Source organism: Hypanus sabinus, chromosome 17 (genome assembly GCF_030144855.1).
Source record: "Hypanus sabinus isolate sHypSab1 chromosome 17, sHypSab1.hap1, whole genome shotgun sequence".
In the NCBI taxonomy this organism is placed as follows: domain Eukaryota; kingdom Metazoa; phylum Chordata; class Chondrichthyes; order Myliobatiformes; family Dasyatidae; genus Hypanus; species Hypanus sabinus.
The window spans coordinates 21,708,177-21,727,051 of NC_082722.1; the positions used below are offsets into that span (position 1 = coordinate 21,708,177).

General features: G+C 58.0%; 1 protein-coding gene across 3 annotated transcripts in view; it reads right to left on the reverse strand.

Moving 5' to 3' along the window:
• Positions 1-18,875, reverse strand: part of LOC132406729 (receptor-interacting serine/threonine-protein kinase 1-like) — a 286,607-nt gene that overhangs the window by 27,419 nt on the left and 240,313 nt on the right. For all 3 annotated transcript variants that reach the window (XM_059992642.1, XM_059992643.1, XM_059992644.1), the window contains exon 2: positions 10,923-11,235. In XM_059992642.1, coding sequence (XP_059848625.1) covers positions 10,923-11,235 — 313 coding nt within the window. The remainder of the gene's footprint in view (positions 1-10,922; positions 11,236-18,875) is intronic.

Consider the following 18,875-nt stretch of genomic DNA (forward strand, 5'->3'; position numbering starts at 1 on the left):
GGATCGGGGTGTGAGGGGATCAGTGTGTTAGGGGATCGGGGTGTGAGGGGATCGGGGTGTGAGGGGATCAGGGTGTGAGGGGATCAGGGTGTGAGGGGATCGGGGTGTGAGGGGATCGGGGTGTGAGGGGATCGGGGTGTGAGGGGATCAGTGTGTGAGGGGATCAGGGTGTGAGGAGATCGGGGTGTGAGGGGATCAGGGTGTGAGGGGATCAGTGTGTGAGGGGATCGGGGTGTGAGGGGATCGGGGTGTGAGGGGATCAGTGTGTGAGGGGATCAGTGTGTTAGGGGATCGGGGTGTGAGGGGATCAGGGTGTGAAGGGATCAGGGTGTGAAGGGATCAGGGTGTGAAGGGATCAGGGTGTGAGGGGATCAGGGTGTGAGGGGATCGGGGTGTGAGGTGATCGGGGTGTGAGGGGATCGGGGTGTGAGGGGATCGGGGTGTGAGGGGATCAGGGTATGAGGGGATCGGGGTGTGAGGGGATCGGGGTGTGAGGGGATCAGTGTGTTAGGGGATCGGGGTGTGAGGGGATCGGGGTGTGAAGGGATCGGGGTGTGAGGGGATCAGAGTATGAGGGGATCGGGGTGTGAGGGGATCGGGGTGTGAGGGGATCAGTGTGTTAGGGGATCGGGGTGTGAGGGGATCAGTGTGTGAGGGGATCAGTGTGTGAGGGGATCAGGGTGTGAGGGGATCAGGGTGTGAGGGGATCAGGGTATGAGGGGATCAGTGTGTGAGGGGATCGGGGTGTGAGGGGATCGGGGTGTGAGGGGATCGGGGTGTGAGGGGATCGGGGTGTGAAGGGATCGGGGTGTGAGGAGATCAGTGTGTGAGGGGATCGGGGTGTGAGGGGATCGGGGTGTGAGGGGATCGGGGTGTGAAGGGATCAGTGTGAGGGGATCGGGGTGTGAAGGGATCGGGGTGTGAGGGGATCGGGGTGTGAGGGGATCGGGGTGTGAGGGGATCAGTGTGTGAGGGGATCAGGGTGTGAGGGGATCGTGGTGTGAGGGGATCAGGGTGTGAGGGGATCGGGGTGTTAGGGGATCAGGGTGTGAGGGGATCAGTGTGTGAGGGGATCAGGGTGTGAGGGGATCGGGGTGTTAGGGGATCAGGGTGTGAGGGGATCAGTGTGTGAGGGGATCGGGGTGTGAGGGGATCGGGGTGTGAGGGGATCAGGGTGTGAGGGGATCGGGGTGTTAGGGGATCAGGGTGTGAGGGGATCAGTGTGTGAGGGGATCGGGGTGTGAGGGGATCGGGGTGTGAGGGGATCAGGGTGTGAGGGGATCGGGGTCTGAGGGGATCAGGGTGTGAGGGGATCGGGGTGTTAGGGGATCAGGGTGTGAGGGGATCAGTGTGTGAGGGGATCGGGGTGTGAGGGGATCGGGGTGTGAGGGGATCAGGGTGTGAGGGGATCGGGGTGTGAGGGGATCAGGGTGTGAGGGGATCAGTGTGTTAGGGGATCGGGGTGTGAGGGGATCGGGGTGTGAAGGGATCAGTGTGTGAGGGGATCGGGGTGTGAGGGGATCGGGGTGTGTGGAGATCAGTGTGTGAGGGGATCAGGTTGTGAGGGGATCAGTGTGTGAGGGGATCGGGGTGTGAGGGGATCGGGGTGTGAGGGGATCGGGGTGTGAGGGGATCAGGGTGTGAGGGGATCAGGGTGTGAGGGGATCGGGGTGTGAGGAGATCAGTGTGTGAGGGGATCAGGGTGTGAGGGGATCAGTGTGTGAGGGGATCGGGGTGTGAGGGGATCGGGGTGTGAGGGGATCGGGGTGTGAGGGGATCGGGGTGTGAGGAGATCAGTGTGTGAGGGGATCAGTGTGTTTGGGGATCGGGATGTGAGGGGATCAGTGTGTGAGGGGATCGGGGTGTGAGGGGATCAGTGTGTGAGGGGATCGGGGTGTGAGGGGATCGGGGTGTGAGGGGATCGGGGTGTGAAAGGATCAGTGTGTGAGGGGATCGGGGTGTGAGGGGATCGGGGTGTGTGGGGATCAGTGTGTGAGGGGATCAGTGTGTTTGGGGATCGGGATGTGAGGGGATCAGTGTGTGAGGGGATCGGGGTGTGAGGGGATCGGGGTGTGAGGGGATCAGTGTGTGAGGGGATCGGGGTGTGAGGGGATCAGTGTGTGAGGGGATCAGGGTGTGAGGGGATCAGTGTGTGAGGGGATCGGGGTGTGAGGGGATCGGGGTGTGAGGGGATCGGGGTGTGAGGGGATCGGGGTGTGAAGGGATCAGTGTGTGAGGGGATCGGGGTGTGAGGGGATCGGGGTGTGAGGGGATCGGGGTGTGAGGGGATCGGGGTGTGAGGGGATCAGGGTGTGAAGGGGATCGGGGTGTGAGGGGATCGGGGTGTGAGGGGATCAGTGTGTGAGGGGATCATGGTGTGAGGGGATCAGGGTGTGAGGGGATCGGGGTGTGAGGGGATCAGGGTGTGAGGGGATCGGGGTGTGAGGGGATCATGGTGTGAGGGGATCAGTGTGTGAGGGGATCGGGGTGTGAGGGGATCGGGGTGTGAAGGGATCGGGGTGTGAGGGGATCGGGGTGTGAGGGGATCGGGGTGTGAGGGGATCGGGTTGTGAGGGGATCAGTGTGTGAGGGGATCGGGGTGTGAGGGGATCAGGGTGTGAGGGGATCAGTGTATGAGGGGATCAGGGTGTGAGGGGATCGGGGTGTGAGGGAATCGGGGTGTGAGGGGATCGGGTTGTGAGGGGATCGGGTTGTGAGGGGATCGGGGTGTGAGGGGATCGGGGTGTGAGGGGATCGGGGTGTGAGGGGATCGGGGTGTGAGGGGATCGGGTTGTGAGGGGATCAGTGTGTGAGGGGATCGGGGTGTGAGGGGATCAGGGTGTGAGGGGATCAGTGTGTGAGGGGATCAGGGTGTGAGGGGATCAGGGTGTGAGGGGATCAGGGTGTGAGGGGATCATGGTGTGAGGGGATCAGTGTGTGAGGGGATCAGTGTGTGAGGGGATCAGGGTGTGAAGTGATCAGGGTGTGAGGGGATCGGGGTGTGAGGGGATCGGGGTGTGAAGGGATCGGGGTGTGAGGGGATCGGGGTGTGAGGGGATCGGGGTGTGAGGGGATCAGTGTGTGAGGGGATCAGGGTGTGAGGGGATCAGGGTGTTAGGGGATCGGGGTGTGAGGGGATCAGTGTGTGAGGGGATCGGGGTGTGAGGGGATCGGGGTGTGAGGGGATCAGTGTGTGAGGGGATCAGGGTGTGAGGGGATCGGGGTGTGAGGGGATCGGGGTGTGAGGGGATCATGGTGTGAGGGGATCAGTGTGTGAGGGGTTCGGGGTGTGAGGGGATCGGGGTGTGAGGGGATCATGGTGTGAGGGGATCAGTGTGTGAGGGGATCGGGGTGTGAGGGGATCGGGGTGTGAGGGGATCGGGGTGTGAGGGGATCATGGTGTGAGGGGATCAGTGTGTGAGGGGATCGGGGTGTGAGGGGATCGGGGTGTGAAGGGATCGGGGTGTGAGGGGATCGGGGTGTGAGGGGATCGGGGTGTTAGGGGATCGGGGTGTGAGGGGATCAGGGTGTGAGGGGATCGGGGTGTTAGGGGATCGGGGTGTGAGGGGATCGGGGTGTGAGGGGATCGGGGTGTTAGGGGATCGGGGTGTTAGGGGATCGGGGTGTGAGGGGATCAGTGTGTGAGGGGATCGGGTTGTGAGGGGATCAGGGTGTGAGGGGATCGGGGTGTGAGGTGATCGGGGTGTGAGGGGATCGGGTTGTGAGGGGATCAGTGTGTGAGGGGATCGGGGTGTGAAGGGATCGGGGTGTGAAGGGATCGGGGTGTGAAGGGATCGGGGTGTGAGGGGATCGGGGTGTGAGGGGATCGGGGTGTTAGGGGATCAGGGTGTGAGGTGATCGGGGTGTGAGGTGATCGGGGTGTGAGGGGATCGGGTTGTGAGGGGATCAGTGTGTGAGGGGATCGGGGTGTGAAGGGATCGGGGTGTGAAGGGATCAGGGTGTGAGGGGATCAGTGTGTGAGGGGATCAGTGTGTGAGGGGATCGGGGTGTTAGGGGATCAGGGTGTGAGGGGATCAGTGTGTGAGGGGATCGGGGTGTGAGGGGATCGGGGTGTGAGGGGATCAGGGTATGAGGGGATCAGGGTGTGAAGGGATCAGGGTGTGAAGGGATCAGGGTGTGAGGGGATCAGGGTGTGAGGGGATCAGTGTGTGAGGGGATCGGGGTGTGAGGGGATCGGGGTGTGAGGGGATCAGTGTGTGAGGGGATCAGGGTGTGAGGAGATCGGGGTGTGAGGGGATCAGGGTGTGAGGGGATCAGTGTGTGAGGGGATCGGGGTGTGAGGGGATCGGGGTGTGAGGGGATCAGTGTGTGAGGGGATCAGTGTGTTAGGGGATCGGGGTGTGAGGGGATCAGGGTGTGAAGGGATCAGGGTGTGAAGGGATCAGGGTGTGAAGGGATCAGGGTGTGAGGGGATCAGGGTGTGAGGGGATCGGGGTGTGAGGTGATCGGGGTGTGAGGGGATCGGGGTGTGAGGGGATCGGGGTGTGAGGGGATCGGGGTGTGAGGGGATCGGGGTATGAGGGGATCGGGGTGTGAGGGGATCGGGGTGTGAGGGGATCAGTGTGTTAGGGGATCGGGGTGTGAGGGGATCAGGGTGTGAAGGGATCAGTGTGTGAGGGGATCGGGGTGTGAGGGGATCAGGGTGTGAGGGGATCATGGTGTGAGGGGATCGGGGTGTGAGGGGATCAGTGTGTGAGGGGATCGGGGTGTGAGGGGATCGGGGTGTGAGGGGATCAGTGTGTGAGGGGATCATGGTGTGAGGGGATCGGGGTGTGAGGGGATCGGGGTGTGAGGGGATCAGTGTGTGAGGGGATCAGGGTGTGAGGGGATCAGGGTATGAGGGGATCAGTGTGTGAGGGGATCAGTGTGTTAGGGGATCGGGGTGTGAGGGGATCGGGGTGTGAGGGGATCGGGGTGTGAAGGGATCGGGGTGTGAGGAGATCAGTGTGTGAGGGGATCAGGGTGTGAGGGGATCGGGGTGTGAGGGGATCGGGGTGTGAAGGGATCCGTGTGAGGGGATCGGGGTGTGAAGGGATCGGGGTGTGAGGGGATCGGGGTGTGAGGGGATCAGTGTGTGAGGGGATCAGGGTGTGAGGGGATCGGGGTGTGAGGGGATCAGGGTGTGAGGGGATCGGGGTGTTAGGGGATCAGGGTGTGAGGGGATCAGTGTGTGAGGGGATCAGGGTGTGAGGGGATCAGTGTGTGAGGGGATCAGGGTGTGAGGGGATCGGGGTGTGAGGGGATCAAGGTGTGAGGGGATCGGGGTGTTAGGGGATCAGGGTGTGAGGGGATCAGTGTGTGAGGGGATCGGGGTGTGAGGGGATCGGGGTGTGAGGGGATCAGGGTGTGAGGGGATCGGGGTTTGAGGGGATCAGTGTGTTAGGGGATCGGGGTGTGAGGGGATCGGGGTGTGAAGGGATCAGTGTGTGAGGGGATCGGGGTGTGAGGGGATCGGGGTGTGTGGGGATCAGTGTGTGAGGGGATCAGGGTGTGAGGGGGATCAGTGTGTGAGGGGATCGGGGTGTGAGGGGATCGGGGTGTGAGGGGATCGGGGTGTGAGGGGATCAGGGTGTGAGGGGATCAGGGTGTGAGGGGATCAGTGTGTGAGGGGATCGGGGTGTGAGGGGATCGGGGTGTGAGGGGATCAGTGTGTGAAGGGATCGGGGTGTGAGGGGATCGGGGTGTGAGGGGATCAGGGTGTGAGGGGATCGGGGTGTGAGGAGATCAGTGTGTGAGGGGATCAGGTTGTGAGGGGATCAGTGTGTGAGGGGATCGGGGTGTGAGGGGATCGGGGTGTGAGGGGATCGGGGTGTGAGGGGATCGGGGTGTGAGGAGATCAGTGTGTGAGGGGATCAGTGTGTTTGGGGATCGGGATGTGAGGGGATCAGTGTGTGAGGGGATCAGTGTGTGAGGGGATCAGGGTGTGAGGGGATCGGGGTGTGAAGGGATCAGTGTGTGAGGGGATCGGGGTGTGAGGGGATCGGGGTGTGTGGGGATCAGTGTGTGAGGGGATCAGTGTGTTTGGGGATCGGGATGTGAGGGGATCAGTGTGTGAGGGGATCAGGGTGTGAGGGGATCGGGGTGTGAAGGGATCAGTGTGTGAGGGGATCGGGGTGTGAGGAGATCGGGGTGTGAGGGGATCGGGGTGTGAGGGGATCGGGGTGTGAGGGGATCGGGGTGTGAAGGGATCAGTGTGTGAGGGGATCGGGGTGTGAGGGGATCGGGGTGTGAGGGGATCGGGGTGTGAGGGGATCGGGGTGTGAGGGGATCAGGGTGTGAAGGGGATCGGGGTGTGAGGGGATCGGGGTGTGAGGGGATCAGTGTGTGAGGGGATCATGGTGTGAGGGGATCAGTGTGTGAGGGGATCGGGGTGTGAGGGGATCAGTGTGTGAGGGGATCAGTGTGTGAGGGGATCAGTGTGTGAGGGGATCATGGTGTGAGGGGATCAGGGTGTGAGGGGATCGGGGTGTGAGGGGATCAGGGTGTGAGGGGATCGGGGTGTGAGGGGATCATGGTGTGAGGGGATCAGTGTGTGAGGGGATCGGGGTGTGAGGGGATCGGGGTGTGAAGGGATTTGGGTGTGAGGGGATCGGGGTGTGAGGGGATCGGGGTGTTAGGGGATCGGGGTGTGAGGGGATCGGGGTGTGAGGGGATCGGGGTGTGTGGGGATCGGGGTGTGAGGGGATCGGGGTGTGAGGTGATCGGGGTGTGAGGGGATCGGGTTGTGAGGGGATCAGTGTGTGAGGGGATCGGGGTGTGAAGGGATCGGGGTGTGAAGGGATCAGGGTGTGAGGGGATCAGGGTGTGAGGGGATCAGGGTGTGAGGGGATCGGGGTGTGAGGGGATCAGTGTGTGAGGGGATCAGGGTGTGAGGGGATCAGGGTGTGAGGGGATCAGTGTGTGAGGGGATCAGGGTGTGAGGGGATCAGGGTGTGAGGGGATCGGGGTGTGAGGGGATCGGGGTGTGAGGGGATCGGGGTGTGAAGGGATCAGGGTGTGAGGGGATCAGTGTGTGAGGGGATCGGGGTGTGAGGGGATCGGGGTGTGAGGGGATCGTGGTGTGAGGGGATCGGGGTGTGAGGGGATCGGGGTGTGAGGGGATCAGGGTGTGAGGGGATCAGTGTGTGAGGGGATCAGGGTGTGAGGGGATCGGGGTGTGAGGGGATCGGGGTGTGAGGGGATCATGGTGTGAGGGGATCAGTGTGTGAGGGGATCGGGGTGTGAGGGGATCGGGGTGTGAGGGGATCATGGTGTGAGGGGATCAGGGTGTGAGGGGATCAGTGTGTGAGGGGATCGGGGTGTGAGGGGATCGGGGTGTGAGGGGATCATGGTGTGAGGGGATCAGTGTGTGAGGGGATCGGGGTGTGAGGGGATCGGGGTGTGAAGGGATCGGGGTGTGAGGGGATCGGGGTGTGAGGGGATCGGGGTGTTAGGGGATCGGGGTGTTAGGGGATCGGGGTGTGAGGGGATCAGGGTGTGAGGGGATCATGGTGTGAGGGGATCAGTGTGTGAGGGGATCGGGGTGTGAGGGGATCGGGGTGTGAAGGGATCGGGGTGTGAGGGGATCGGGGTGTGAGGGGATCGGGGTGTTAGGGGATCAGGGTGTGAGGGGATCGGGGTGTGAGGTGATCGGGGTGTGAGGGGATCGGGTTGTGAGGGGATCGGGGTGTGAGGGGATCGGGGTGTGAAGGGATCGGGGTGTGAGGGGATCGGGGTGTGAGGGGATCGGGGTGTTAGGGGATCGGGGTGTGAGGGGATCGGGGTGTGAGGTGATCGGGGTGTGAGGGGATCGGGTTGTGAGGGGATCAGTGTGTGAGGGGATCAGGGTGTGAGGGGATCAGGGTGTTAGGGGATCGGGGTGTGAGGGGATCAGTGTGTGAGGGGATCGGGGTGTGAGGGGATCAGGGTGTGAGGGGATCAGGGTGTGAGGGGATCAGTGTGTGAGGGGATCGTGGTGTGAGGGGATCAGGGTGTGAGGGGATCGGGGTGTGAGGGGATCAGGGTGTGAGGGGATCAGTGTGTGAGGGGATCAGTGTGTGAGGGGATCGGGGTGTGAGGGGATCGGGGTGTGATGGGATCGGGGTGTGAGGGGATCGGAGTGTGAGGGGATCAGGGTGTGAGGGGATCGGGGTGTGAGGGGATCAGGGTGTGAAGGGATCAGGGTGTGAGGGGATCGGGGTGTGAGGGGATCGGGGTGTGAGGGGATCGGGGTGTGAGGGGATCGGGGTGTGAGGGGATCGGGGTGTGACGGGATCAGTGTGTGAGGGGATCAGGGTGTGTGGGGATCAGGGTGTGTGGGGATCAGGGTGTGAGGGGATCGGGGTGTGAAGGGATCAGGGTGTGAGGGGATCGGGGTGTGAGGGGATCAGTGTGTGAGGGGATCGGGGTGTGAGGGGATCGGGGTGTGAGGGGATCAGTGTGTGAGGGGATCGGGGTGTGAAGGGATCAGGGTGTGAGGGGATCGGGGTGTGAGGGGATCAGTGTGTTAGGGGATCGGGGTGTGAGGGGATCAGTGTGTGAGGGGATCGGGGTGTGAGGGGATCAGTGTGTGAGGGGATCGGGGTGTGAGGGGATCGGGGTGTGAGGGGATCGGGGTGTGAGGGGATGGGGGTGTTAGGGGATCAGGGTGTGAGGGGATCAGTGTGTGAGGGGATCGGGGTGTGAGGGGATCGGAGTGTTAGGGGATCAGTGTGTGAGGGGATCGGGGTGTGAGGAGATCGGGGTGTGAGGGGATCAGGGTGTGAGGGGATCAGGGTGTGAGGGGATCGGGGTGTGAGGGGATCAGGGTGTGTGGGGATCAGTGTGTGAGGGGATCAGGGTGTGAGGGGATCAGGGTGTGAGGGGATCGGGGTGTGAGGGGATCGGGGTGTGAGGGGATCGGGGTGTGAGGGGATCGGGTTGTGAGGGGATCAGTGTGTTTGGGGATCGGGGTGTGAGGGGATCAGGGTGTGAGGGGATCAGGGTGTGAGGTGATCGGGGTGTGAGGGGATCGGGGTGTGAGGGGATCGGGATGTGAGGGGATCAGGGTGTGAGGGGTTCAGGGTGTGAGGGGATCGGGGTGTGAGGGGATCAGGGTGTGAGGGGATCAGGGTGTGTGGGGATCAGGGTGTGTGGGGATCAGGGTGTGAGGGGATCGGGGTGTGAGGGGATCGGGGTGTGAGGGGATCGGGGTGTGAGGGGATCGGGGTGTGAGGGGATCGGGGTGTGAGGGGATCGGGGTGTGAGGGGATCGGGGTGTGAGGGGATCAGTGTGTGAGGGGATCAGGGTGTGAGGGGATCGGGGTGTGAGGGGATCGGGGTGTGAGGGGATCAGGATGTGAGGGGTTCAGGGTGTGAGGGGATCGTGGTGTGAGGGGATCGTGGTGTCAGGGGATCGGGGTGTGAGGGGATCGGGGTGTGAGGGGATCGGGGTGTGAGGGGATCAGTGTGTGAGGGGTTCAGGGTGTGAGGGGATCGTGGTGTGAGGGGATCGTGGTGTCAGGGGATCGGGGTGTGAGGGGATCGGGGTGTGAGGGGATCGGGATGTGAGGAGTTCAGGGTGTGAGGGGATCAGGGTGTGAGGAGTTCAGGGTGTGAGGGGATCAGGGTGTGAGGGGATCAGGGTGTGAGGGGTTCAGGGTGTGAGGGGATCGGGGTGTGAGTGGTTCAGGGTGTGAGGGGATCAGGGTGTGAGGGGTTCAGGGTGTGAGGGGATCGGGGTGTGAGGGGATCAGGGTGTGAGGGGATCAGGGTGTGTGGGGATCAGGGTGTGTGGGGATCAGGGTGTGGGGTGATCAGGGTGTGAGGGGATCGGGGTGTGAGGGGATCGGGGTGTGAGGGGATCGGGTTGTGAGGGGTTCAGGGTGTGAGGGGATCGGGGTGTGAGGGGATCAGGGTGTGAGGGGATCAGGGTGTGTGGGGATCAGGGTGTGTGGGGATCAGGGTGTGAGGGGATCAGTGTGTGAGGGGATCGGGGTGTGAGGGGATCGTGGTGTGAGGGGATCAGGGTGTGAGGGGATCGGGGTGTGAGGGGATCGGGGTGTGAGGGGATCGGGGTGTGAGGGGATCAGGGTGTGAGGGGATCAGTGTGTGAGGGGATCAGGGTGTGAGGGGATCGGGGTGTGAGGGGATCAGGGTGTGAGGGGATCGGGGTGTGAGGGGATCAGGATGTGAGGGGTTCAGGGTGTGAGGGGATCGGGGTGTGAGGGGATCAGTGTGTGAGGGGATCAGGGTGTGAGGGGATCGGGGTGTGAGCGGATCAGGATGTGAGGGGTTCAGGGTGTGAGGGGATCGTGGTGTCAGGGGATCGGGGTGTGAGGGGATCGGGGTGTGAGGGGATCGGGGTGTGAGGGGATCGGGATGTGAGGAGTTCAGGGTGTGAGGGGATCAGGGTGTGAGGGGATCAGGGTGTGAGGGGTTCAGGGTGTGAGGGGATCGGGGTGTGAGTGGTTCAGGGTGTGTGGGGATCAGGGTGTGAGGGGTTCAGGGTGTGAGGGGATCGGGGTGTGAGGGGATCAGGGTGTGAGGGGATCAGGGTGTGTGGGGATCAGGGTTTGTGGGGATCAGGGTGTGGGGTTTGTTTCTGGAATATGTCCATACTGATTTACAGACTGTTGGTGTTACAACGAACAGGGTGTTAGGAATGCTCCCTATTTTCCCCAATATTTGATATGTACCTTGGTTTCTACACTTGGGTTTCTGCTGTTGATTGTGAGGAGATTACACTCTGCAATGTCTCACAGGTGCTAACTGATTCCTGCCATTGATATTGTTGGTGCTGCTGCTGGAGGGAATTCGTCACTTTGCAAGCAGTTGTTCTTTCTCCTGAGCCAAGACCTCCTTTGACACTTCATCTGAGAGCAGCACTCAAACCTGATGATAAGTTTCTGACAACTGAAATGGTTTTTCAGAATAACGTATACCTTAATATGATAGTCCTTATTCAGTAGAATGTTGGCAGGCTTCAGATCATGATGGTAGAGGGCTGGCTCAAGGTTATGTAGGAAGTTCATTCCCAAAGCAATCTCGTACACAAAGCGCAGGCGAAGTGGCAAAGGGACTTTATATTGGTGAAGAAGGTTTTCCAAAGATCCATTCTCCATGAATTCAGTTACCAATCCCAACGATTTGATTCTACTCTCCAAGTAAATTTCTGTAATTCCGTACAGTCGGAGGATGTACTCAAACTGTGCCCTGTGCAACTTCTTTGCTTCATCCAGCAGCTTGCGGTTATCACTGTAATGATACACGGGGGACACAATCCATCATTGTCAGATCTGTAACAAATACTGTCATTAACATTTCTCACTATCAGCAAGCAATCAACCTGGCACTGAAAATTTGCCATTTCATAGTTTCACTAAGTGTCTTTTGACAATTTTTTTCCATCTCACTACCTCTCTATGCCTGGCATTTCGTATTCATTACTCTTATCTTTTTGTATCCAATGTGATACTGAGGCAGAGCCTGTGGCGGATGGCATTTGCAAAGCTATAAGGTCAGTGCTTAAACACCAGCACAACACGCACAAAATGCTGGGGGATCTCAGCAGGCCAGGCAGCGTCTCTGGGAAAGAGCACAGTTGACATTTCGGGCCGAGACCTTTCGGCAGGACTGGAGAAAAATGGAAGATGAGGAGCAGATTTTAAAGGTGGGGGGAGGAGAGAGAAACACGGGGTGATAGGTGAAACTGGGAGGTGGTGGAATGAAGAGCTGGGAAGTTGATTGATGAAAGAGATACAAGGCTGAAGAAGAGAGAACCTGATAGAAGAGGACAAAAAGCCATGGATGAAAGAAAAGGTGGAGGATGGCCTGAGGGAGACGATGGACTGGCAGGGAGATAAGATGAGAGAGGGAAAAGGGGATGGGGAATGGTGAAGGGGGATATTATCAGAAGTTTGGAAAATCAATATTCATGCTATCAAGTTGGAGGCTGCTCAGATGGAATATAAGGAGTTGTTCCTCCAAACTAAAATAGCAGAAATCTGAAGCTCCTGGAGAGCACATGGACATTTCCGCAGGCAGAGCTGATACCTCGTTACTGCAGTGATTTAGGCCCAGTCCTGACCCTGGGGCTGTCTGTGGAGTCATAACCATATGGGGTGCCCAGAGTGCTCCACTTTCCTCCAATGTCCTAATCGCCCAGTTTAAATTACTCCTGGTGGAGACGGATGGTGGGAGGCTCAGAATGGAGGTGGACTTGAGAGGGAGAGTGAGCCTCAGAAAGATAAATTGAGGGAATGGGATCAGTGGAATTATTCCTCGAGCCTAACCACTGAGAATGTTTACTTGGACTGCAGTCACAAGAAAGAAGCATCCAGCATCAAAGGCCTCACCACCCAATCCATGGTCTCTTCTCACCATCAACAGGCAGGGGGCACCACACCGCAATGTTGATAACTTAAATCTCCACAACTCTGAACACATTCTACGACCCACAGGCTAACTTTGAAGAAGTCAAAATTCAAGATTCAGATTTAGTTATGGCACGTACGTGGATCCGTACAGAGAAATGTGATAACGCAAACCCACCCAAGGGTTGTGCGGGCACAGCTCACAAGGGAGCCAACCATTCTGTTAGCAACCTAGATTACCCACAATGCTCAGCAGAACTCAACAAAGCAACAGCAAAACAAGCTCCAGTTCTCCCTCCCTCCCACACACATACACAGTCCTCCAGCCCCTTTACAACTGATATTCTCTAAAATTTTTATTGGCTGTTGGTCTTCTTTTCCAAATCAGTTGTTTTTCAGTTTTTGTCTGCTTATGTGTAGTTTTTTAGTTAAATTCTGTTGTATTTTCTTTTTCCTGCAAAATGCCTGCGAGAAAATAAATTTCAAAACAGTGCTCTATATGGTCTATAGCGTATACCCACTTCGATAATAAAACATTTCTTTAACTTTAAACCAGCATAGAACTCATGGGCCAAAAGTTCTTTTTCCCCCCTGCTTGTCCCTTTCCAAGAATGATGCTTTTAGATATCAGTTATTTCAAGAATTTGCCGATTAAATCAAAGTTGTGCATGAAGTGCGAGTGAATGTTTATTGTGGTGCCACTCAATAACTATTTCGCAGCAAATTCTTGATCTTTAAGACCAGTTTATTATTAAATATGCATTGCTATCTCAGAGTTATGGACTTTAAATTAACAAACATAAGTTTTTATTTTATTTTACAGAGGGACGTCCGTTTAGATTGAGATGAGGAGGAATTTCTTTAGCTAGAGGGTAGTAATTCTGTGAAATATGTTGCAGCAGAGACCTGTGGAGGTCAAGTCAATGAGTATATTTAAAGCGGAGGTTGATAGTTTCTTGATCGGCCAGGGTGTCAAAGATTGTGGGGAGTAGCCAGACATTGGGATTGACAGGGATAATAAATCAGCTATGATGGAAAGGCAGAGCAGACTCGATGGGCCAAATGGCCTCGTTCTGCTCCTATATCTTCTGGTCTTACTTTTTAAAAAAATATTTTAAAACAATACCAGCCGGATTATTACAAACAGATTGCTTCTCTCAGATACAAAGTTATGTAGCAAGACAACAGGAAAGTGTCAATAACAAGTGGATATACCGTGAATTCAAAGTATTTCAGGGGAAATGAGGGACAATTTCAGTGGTTAATATCCCGTGAAGGAGGTGGATACACTCATGTGTACGTATCACGAAAAGCACCTGACTGGTGGAGGCAGAGAAGACTGTGACCGGACTGGTGGAGGCAGAGGAGACTGTGACCGGACCGGTGGAGGCAGAGAAGACTGTGACCGGACCGGTGGAGGCAGAGAAGACTGTGACCGGATTGGTGGAGGCAGAGAAGACGGTGACCGGACTGGTGGAGGCAGAGAAGACGGTGACCGGACTGGTGGAGGCAGAGAAGACTGTGACCGGACTGGTGGAGACAGAGAAGACTGTGACAGGACTGGTGGAGGCAGAGAAGACTGTGACCGGACTGGTGGAGGCAGAGAAGACTGTGACCAGACTGGTGGAGACAGAGAAGACTGTGACAGGACTGGTGGAGGCAGAGAAGACTGTGACCGGATTGGTGGAGGCAGAGAAGACTGTGACCGGACTGGTGGAGGCAGAGAAGACTGTGACAGGACTGGTGGAGGCAGAGAAGACTGTGACAGGACTGGTGGAGGCAGAGAAGACAGAGACAGGACTGGTGGAGGCAGAGAAGACTGTGACAGGACTGGTAGAGGCAGAGAAAACTGTGACCGGACTGGTGGAGGCAGAGAAGACTGTAACCGGACTGGTGGAGGCAGAGAAGACTGTGACTCGACTGGTGGAGCCAGAGAAGACTGTGAACTGACTGGTGGAGGCGGAGAAGACTGTGACAGGACCGGTGGAGGCAGAGAAGACTGTGACCGGACTGGTGGAGGCAGAGAAGTCTGTGACAGGACTGGTGGATGCAGAGAAGACTGTGACCGGACTGGTGGAGGCAGAGAAGACTGTGACCGGACTGGTGGAGGCAGAGAAGACTGTGACCAGACTGGTGGAGACAGAGAAGACTGTGACAGGACTGGTGGAGACAGAGAAGACTGTGACAGGACTGGTGGAGACAGAGAAGACTGTGACCGGACTGGTAGAGGCAGAGAAGACTGTGACTCGACTGGTGGAGCCAGAGAAGACTGTGAACTGACTGGTGGAGGCGGAGAAGACTGTGACAGGACAGGTGGAGGCAGAGAAGACTGTGACCGGACTGGTGGAGGCGGAGAAGACTGTGACCGGACTGGTGGAGACAGAGAAGACTGTGACAGGACTGGTGGAGACAGAGAAGACTGTGACTCGACTGGTGGAGACAGAGAAGACTGTGACAGGACTGGTGGAGGCAGAGAAGACTGTGACAGGATTGGTGGAGACAGAGAAGACTGTGACTCGACTGGTGGAGACAGAGAAGACTGTGACAGGACTGGTGGAGACAGAGAAGACTGTGACCGGACTGGTGGAGGCAGAGAAGACTGTGACTCGACTGGTGGAGACAGAGAAGACTGTGAACAGACTGGTGGAGGCGGAGAAGTCTGTGACAGGACTGGTGGATGCAGAGAAGACTGTGACCGGAGTGGTCGAGACAGTGAAGACTGTGATCGGACTGGTGGAGGCAGAGAAGACTGTGACCGGACTGGTGGAGGCAGAGAAGACTGTGACCCGACTGGTGGAGGCGGAGAAGACTGTGACAGGACTGGTGGAGGCAGAGAAGACTGTAACAGCATTGGTGGAGGCAGAGAAGACTGTGACCGGATTGCTGGAAGCAGAGAAGACTGTGACCGGACTGGTGAAGGCAGAGAAGACTGTGACCGGATTGGTGGAGGCAGAGAAGACTGTGACAGGACTGGTGGAGGCAGAGAAGACTGTGACCGGACTGGTGGAGACAGAGAAGACTGTGACAGCACTGGTGGAGACAGAGAAGTCTGTGACTGGACTGGTGGAGGCAGAGAAGACTGTGACCGGACTGGTGGAGACAGAGAAGACTGTGACCGGACTGGTGGAGGCAGAGAAGACTGTAACAGCATTGGTGGAGGCAGAGAAGACTGTGACCGGACTGGTGGAGGCAGAGAAGACTGTGACTGGACTGGTGGAGGCAGAGAAGACTGTGACCGGACTGGTGGAGACAGAGAAGACTGTGACAGGACTGGTGGAGACAGAGAAGACTGTGACCGGACTGGTGGAGGCAGAGAAGACTGTGACCGGACTGGTGGAGACAGAGAAGTCTGTGACCGGACTGGTGGAGGCGGAGAAGTCTGTGACAGGACTGGTGGAGGCAGAGAAGACTGTGACTCGACTGGTGGAGACAGAGAAGACTGTGACAGGACTGGTGGAGACAGAGAAGACTGTGACCGGACTGGTGGAGGCAGAGAAGACTGTGACTCGACTGGTGGAGACAGAGAAAACTGTGAACTGACTGGTGGAGGTGGAGAAGTCTGTGACAGGACTGGTGGATGCAGAGAAGACTGTGACCGGAGTGGTCGAGACAGTGAAGACTGTGATCGGACTGGTGGAGGCAGAGAAGACTGTGACCCGACTGGTGGAGACAGTGAAGACTGTGATCGGACTGGTGGAGGCAGAGAAGACTGTGACAGGACTGGTGGAGACAGAGAAGACTGTGACCGGACTGGTGGAGGCAGAGAAGACTGTAACAGCATTGGTGGAGGCAGAGAAGACTGTGACCGGACTGGTGGAGGCAGAGAAGACTGTGACCCGACTGGTGGAGACAGTGAAGACTGTGATCGGACTGGTGGAGGCAGAGAAGACTGTGACAGGACTGGTGGAGACAGAGAAGACTGTGACCGGACTGGTGGAGGCAGAGAAGACTGTAACAGCATTGGTGGAGGCAGAGAAGACTGTGACCGGACTGGTGGAGGCAGAGAAGTCTGTGACTGGACTGGTGGAGGCAGAGAAGACTGTGACCGGACTGGTGGAGACAGAGAAGACTGTGACAGGACTGGTGGAGACAGAGAAGACTGTGACCGGACTGGTGGAGGCAGAGAAGACTGTGACAGGACTGGTGGAGGCAGAGAAGACTGTGACAGGACTGGTGGAGACAGAGAAGTCTGTGACCGGACTGGTGGAGGCAGAGAAGACTGTGACCAGACTGGTGGAGACAGAGAAGACTGTGACAGGACTGGTGGAGACAGAGAAGACTGTGACAGGACTGGTGGAGACAGAGAAGACTGTGACCGGACTGGTGGAGGCAGAGAAGACTGTGACTCGACTGGTGGAGCCAGAGAAGACTGTGAACTGACTGGTGGAGGCGGTGAAGACTGTGACAGGACAGGTGGAGGCAGAGAAGACTGTGACCGGACTGGTGGAGGCGGAGAAGACTGTGACCGGACTGGTGGAGACAGAGAAGACTGTGACAGGACTGGTGGAGACAGAGAAGTCTGTGACCGGACTGGTGGAGACAGAGAAGACTGTGACAGGACTGGTGGAGACAGAGAAGACTGTGACCGGACTGGTGGAGGCAGAGAAGACTGTGACCGGACTGGTGGAGGCAGAGAAGACTGTGACAGGACTGGTGGAGACAGAGAAGACTGTGACCGGACTGGTGGAGACAGAGAAGTCTGTGACCGGACTGGTGGAGGCGGAGAAGTCTGTGACAGGATTGGTGGATGCAGAGAAGACTGTGACAGGCCTGGTGGAGACAGAGAAGACTGTGACCGGACTGGTGGAGGCAGAGAAGACTGTGACTCGACTGGTGGAGACAGAGAAGACTGTGAACTGACTGGTGGAGGCGGAGAAGTCTGTGACAGGACTGGTGGATGCAGAGAAGACTGTGACCGGAGTGGTCGAGACAGTGAAGACTGTGATCGGACTGGTGGAGGCAGAGAAGACTGTGACCGGACTGGTGGAGGCAGAGAAGACTGTGACAGGACTGGTGGAGGCAGAGAAGACTGTAACAGCATTGGTGGAGGCAGAGAAGACTGTGACCGGATTGGGGGAGGCAGAGAAGACTGTGACAGGACTGGTGGAGGCAGAGAAGACTGTGACCGGAGTGGTGGAGACAGAGAAGACTGTGACCTGACTGTTGGAGGCAGAGAAGACTGTGACCGGACTGGTGGAGGCAGAGAAGACTGTGACCGGACTGGTGGAGACAGTGAAGACTGTGATCGGACTGGTGGAGGCAGAGAAGACTGTGACCGGACTGCTGGAGACAGAGAAGACTGTGACTCGACTGGTGGAGGCAGAGAAGACTGTGACCGGACTGGTGGAGGCAGAGAAGACTGTGACCGGACTGCTGGAGACAGAGAAGACTGTGACTCGACTGGTGGAGGCAGATAAGACTGTGACCGGACTGGTGGAGGCAGAGAAGACTGTGACCGGACTGGTGGAGACAGAGAAGACTGTGACCGGACTGGTGGAGGCAGAGAAGACTGTGACCGAATTGGTGGAGGCAGAGAAGACTGTGACCTGACTGGTGGAGGCAGATAAGACTGTGACCGGACTGGTGGACGCGGAGAAGACTGTAACCGGACTGGTGGAGTCAGAGATGACTGTGACCGGACTGGTGGAGGCAGGGAAGACTGTGACCGGACCAGTGGAGGCAGAGAAGACTGTGACCGGACCGGTGGAAGCAGAAAGGTCTGTGGCCAGACCGGTGGAGGCAGAGAAGACTGTGACCGGACTGGTGGAGGCGGAGAAGACTGTGACCGGACTGGTGGAGGCGGAGAAGACTGTGACCGGATTGGTGGAGGCAGAGAGGACTGTGACCGGTTTGGTGGAGGCAGAGACGACTGTGACGGGACTGGTGGAGGCAGAGAAGACTGTAACAGCATTGGTGGAGGCAGTGAAGACTGTGACCGGATTGGTGGAAGCAGAGAAGACTGTGACCGGACTGGTGGAGGCGGAGAAGACTGTGACAGGACTGGTGGAGACAGAGAAGACTGTGACCGGATTGGTGGAGGCAGAGAAGACTGTAACCGGATTGGTGGAGGCAGAGACGACTGTGACTGGACTGGTGGAGGTAGAGAAGACTGTAACAGCATTGGTGGAGGCAGAGAAGACTGTGACCGGATTGGTGGAAGCAGAGAAGACTGTGACAGGACTGGTGGAGGCAGAGAAGACTGTGTCCGGATTGGTGGAGGCAGAGAAGTCTGTGAACGGACTGGTGGAAGCAGAGAAGACTGTGACTCGACTTATGGAGGCAGATAAGACTGTGACCGGACTGGTGGAGGCGGAGAAGACTGTGACCGGACTGGTGGAGGCAGAGAAGACTGTGGCCGGACTGGTGGAGGCAGAGAAGACTGTGACCGGACTGGTGGAGACAGAGAAGACTGTGACCGGACTGGTGGAGGCAGAGAAGACTGTGACCGGACTGGTGGAGACAGAGAAGACTGTGACAGGACTGGTGGAGACAGAGAAGACTGTGACCGGACTGGTGGAGGCA